Raw genomic sequence first — 3,538 nt, 5'->3', positions numbered from 1 at the left:
CTGCTGCTGTTTTCTCCATAATCTGTGTTTAACCCAACATCTGGCACATGATGAGGGAGAAAGCAGTCGGCAAGCAGAGGAGTTAGACCCATCTGGTGACAGTGTGAGTACATATGTAGGGAGGCAGGTACGGCAAGAAGTGATCCTGCGCTATTTTTCAGGTCAGTTTTAGTAGGCTGTAATTATCCTTGACTAAACACTTTGCACTACTTTCTATTGTGTGTTTTGTTACTTACTGTTTGTAGTTTATAGTGGTGTGTCCATTGTACTTAGTTTATGCTAAAAATACATTTTCAGTCATTACCCATGAAAAACATACATACATACAGAGCTGCTTCGACAATGTTTGAGACGGACACAGGAAGTTGTGTGTTTGTCAAATACAAATTTTTATTTTGCCAATCACATTGGGGTTATTTTTTCTGCTTGTGTGTGCTGGCTGCTGAGCTTTGTGCTGGCTCACTGGCACGTGCTCTGGAGGAACGCCGAACAGGGGAGGTTACTGGCGTTTGGATAGGGGTCGTTGTCCCCGAGCTGGAGGTTACTTGGTGAGCTCCCATCAATGAAATATTGCTGCTCAAATTATTAAGGCTTGCAATCAGCTGAGTGTTGGTTGCAGTGTGGCTGGCTACAATCCTGGATAACGACTCATTCACCACTTGGTTGTGCTGAATGAGCTGAACGAGTGCCTGCTGATGGCGCTGTTGCTCATCTATGATGCGCGATAAATGAGCAAGCATTTGGCTGTTGTCAGCCCTTATTTGCTCCATTGAGGTTGCCATTCGCCCTACTTGTACAATCAGTCTGCCCGAGTTGCGACTAATACGCGGTAGATGATGGGGCAGACTGGCAAGGTGTTGTGTATGTGCGGTCAGGCTGGCATTGCTTTGGGTCTGTTGGCTTGTCCAACTGGCCCAAAAATCATCTGGTATTTGGCTTGGGGGCGGAGCTTGTGCCAGTTGTGGACTGATGGAGGCTTGGGGGATATCCTGCAGCTGTATTGGCTGGCTTGGGTCAACAGGTGTAAGTTGCAGTGTGATGGTTGCCTGTTGGTCTTGTCCCTGCTGGTCCACGTCGGCCATCAAGCTGGGCTCTGTATGGGGTGGCCAACATGCAATGTTTATTTGTAAATTTTTAGCAAGGCTACTTCTACACATTACTACATTCATAATACTCCATTTTTTAACTTTTTGGCGTTGATTTTATAAACTTATAATGTTTTTTATGGTCAAAAACATATATACCAACACAGGCGGCCACATAGACAGATTTGCATAATCCTCACCTAACTAACTCCCCTCCACAGCATTACACTGTTAGATTCCCTCCCCTGACCACGATATAGACTACTTACCTGGATAGTCCAGAGGAGCGGAGCAAGTAAGCCATCTACATACTGGACAGGGGAGATGTGTGAACACTATAATGTTGTTGATGCTTTTTTTTTTGTGGAATTTTATTGTTATTTTATTTAAATGTGCACGTGTGTGGGGCAAATTTTTAAAAAATTCTGATATTTATTCAAAATGATGTTGGCGAGAACATCCACTAAGACCTTATAAAAATTTTTTTTTACACCTTTAGCAATTGAAGACGTAACATCACATTGCTTGTTCTGGAAAACATGTAATCTCAAAACCAACTAACAACATATTAACTGTACTGTGTATATTATTGCCTATGTGTTTAAATTCTGTTTTTACTCACCAGATAACTGAGGGGATCGGGGCTCATCACTCTGCGAACTCGCCAATAGTGCCAGTGGTGGCTGGGGTGACACTGCCGAAATTCGTCGCCTGGGTGGGGATGATGGAGCCGCAGATTCCGAGCCAAGACGCCGTGTCTTACTTGGCCTCCTGGGTAAGTGGGCCAAGCCCTGTGATGGGCGCCTTACAGGAGGTCGGCTTCCAGAAGCAGAACCTATGTGAAAATATAAACATTAATATTTTGTACTTCTATGTGTTTGCAGAATATGTGACTACACTGAAGTCTTACCTGCAATCCCAGCCTCATCCTGACTTGTCTGAGGCCTGTCTGGCCGGCTGGTCTGTGGGACTGTTGAAAAAGTGTACCAAACATTATTACCATGCTTTGTGTAAAAAAAAAACCCTGCAAAGCCTTATTGTACTGTAACCATCTATTATGTATTGGATAAACAAATAATTTCTGATTAAGACCTTCAAGCATAATTATTTTGTGGTGTATATCCAAATGTACATGATGTTGCACACAATAAATCTGTTACATTTTAGAATTATGCCTCAGATATTGCAGAGATTGACTACTTGCAAATGTTTCTCAAATTTAATGTTGAAATAATTGCACCGTTTTTCAGAAGTAAATAAATACAAAAATCTTTTTAAAATAAGCAGACAACACAGATGTCCAAGCAATATCGTCCAAAAAAAAAAATTTTTTTGTAAAAAATTAAAAAGCCATTGCACATGTTTTTGCGCAATATTAAATTTACCAAACAGCCAATGCAAGGTGAAAAAAGCACATTCTAAACACAAACACACCTTAAGGGTGCATAGGCCTGCAATATGTGAAACACAATTTATGCATCCTTTACCCTTTAAAAATGACATTTACAACATTTAGAGGACATTTAAATAAAAATATAACACATCAAACTTACCATCCTGCGTGGGTCGGTCCGAATCCCGGACATGAGTAGCAGACACCACTTCGGCAGGAATCAATGCCCGCACAGGCTCCTCCCAGTCCCGATAGGTGGCCCGGAAAGGGGGGCCACCTCCGGTTTTCTTGCAGATTTGGCCTCTTTGGCCATCTTGGCCTTGACACGCCGCTTAATATCATAAAACCTCTTGCGGCACGTGTCCTCAGTCCGCCTCACCACACCCTCACTATTCACGGCAAGTATTACTTGCCCCCACAGGACAGACTTCCTGCGGGAGGACACCTTGCCAGCATCCTGACCAAACAATTGGCGATGGTGCTTCATCAGCTCACGCACCAAAGCCATGTTTTCAGCATAGCTGAACTTTATATTCCTGCCAGTCTTGGTAGTGGTGCGTGGCTGCGGAGCCACAACACCATCACTATCACTGGAAAATACAGCAACAGGCACCCCCTCCTCCTCCTCCTCACTAACCTCCTCCCTCTCACTACCCCCCTCCACCTCACTAACAGCCTCCACCTCACTACCAGCCTCCACCTCACTACCAGCCTCCACCTCACTAACCTCCGCCACCACACTGACCTCTGAGTCTGACATGACAAACAACAAAAAACACTGAAAAATCAAAACACAAAACACACTCCTCCACTACTCCTACTACTACACACCACACAGCCAACACACACGCTCACTCACTCACTCACAAACAATGACAAAAGACTGTAAAAAAAAATCAAGGACAAAAAAGTAGACAAACTGTGAAAAAACAATACTACAAATATGACAAGACTACTTACACACACAGTACAGCACTCAACAATCACCAAACTCCTCTCCAAATCCACCAAAAACTCCACCAAACTCACCAACTCCAAATACACCTTCCTCTCTCCTCTC

At 43.6% G+C, this 3,538-nt stretch overlaps 1 protein-coding gene across 1 annotated transcript; it reads right to left on the bottom strand.

Moving 5' to 3' along the window:
* Nucleotides 1-413: 413 nt before the first annotated feature.
* On the bottom strand, nt 414-2,081 carry LOC134965210 (uncharacterized). Its single transcript, XM_063941719.1, has 3 exons — nt 1,996-2,081; nt 1,708-1,920; nt 414-1,093 (listed from the first exon to the last, which is right to left on the bottom strand). The coding sequence occupies exon 3, from the start codon at nt 1,080-1,082 to the stop codon at nt 414-416; it is 669 nt and encodes a 222-aa protein (XP_063797789.1). The 5' UTR covers nt 1,083-1,093; nt 1,708-1,920; nt 1,996-2,081.
* Nucleotides 2,082-3,538: the final 1,457 nt, after the last annotated feature.

The sequence above is a fragment of the Pseudophryne corroboree genome, chromosome 10, assembly GCF_028390025.1.
Source record: "Pseudophryne corroboree isolate aPseCor3 chromosome 10, aPseCor3.hap2, whole genome shotgun sequence".
Lineage (NCBI taxonomy): Eukaryota > Metazoa > Chordata > Amphibia > Anura > Myobatrachidae > Pseudophryne > Pseudophryne corroboree.
This window is presented reverse-complemented; position numbering and strand designations above follow the sequence as displayed.

Excerpts from the sequence above, each read along its gene's own strand:
- LOC134965210 (XM_063941719.1), bottom strand. The coding sequence starts at position 1,082 with ATGGCCGACGTGGACCAGCAGGGACAAGACCAACAGGCAACCATCACA.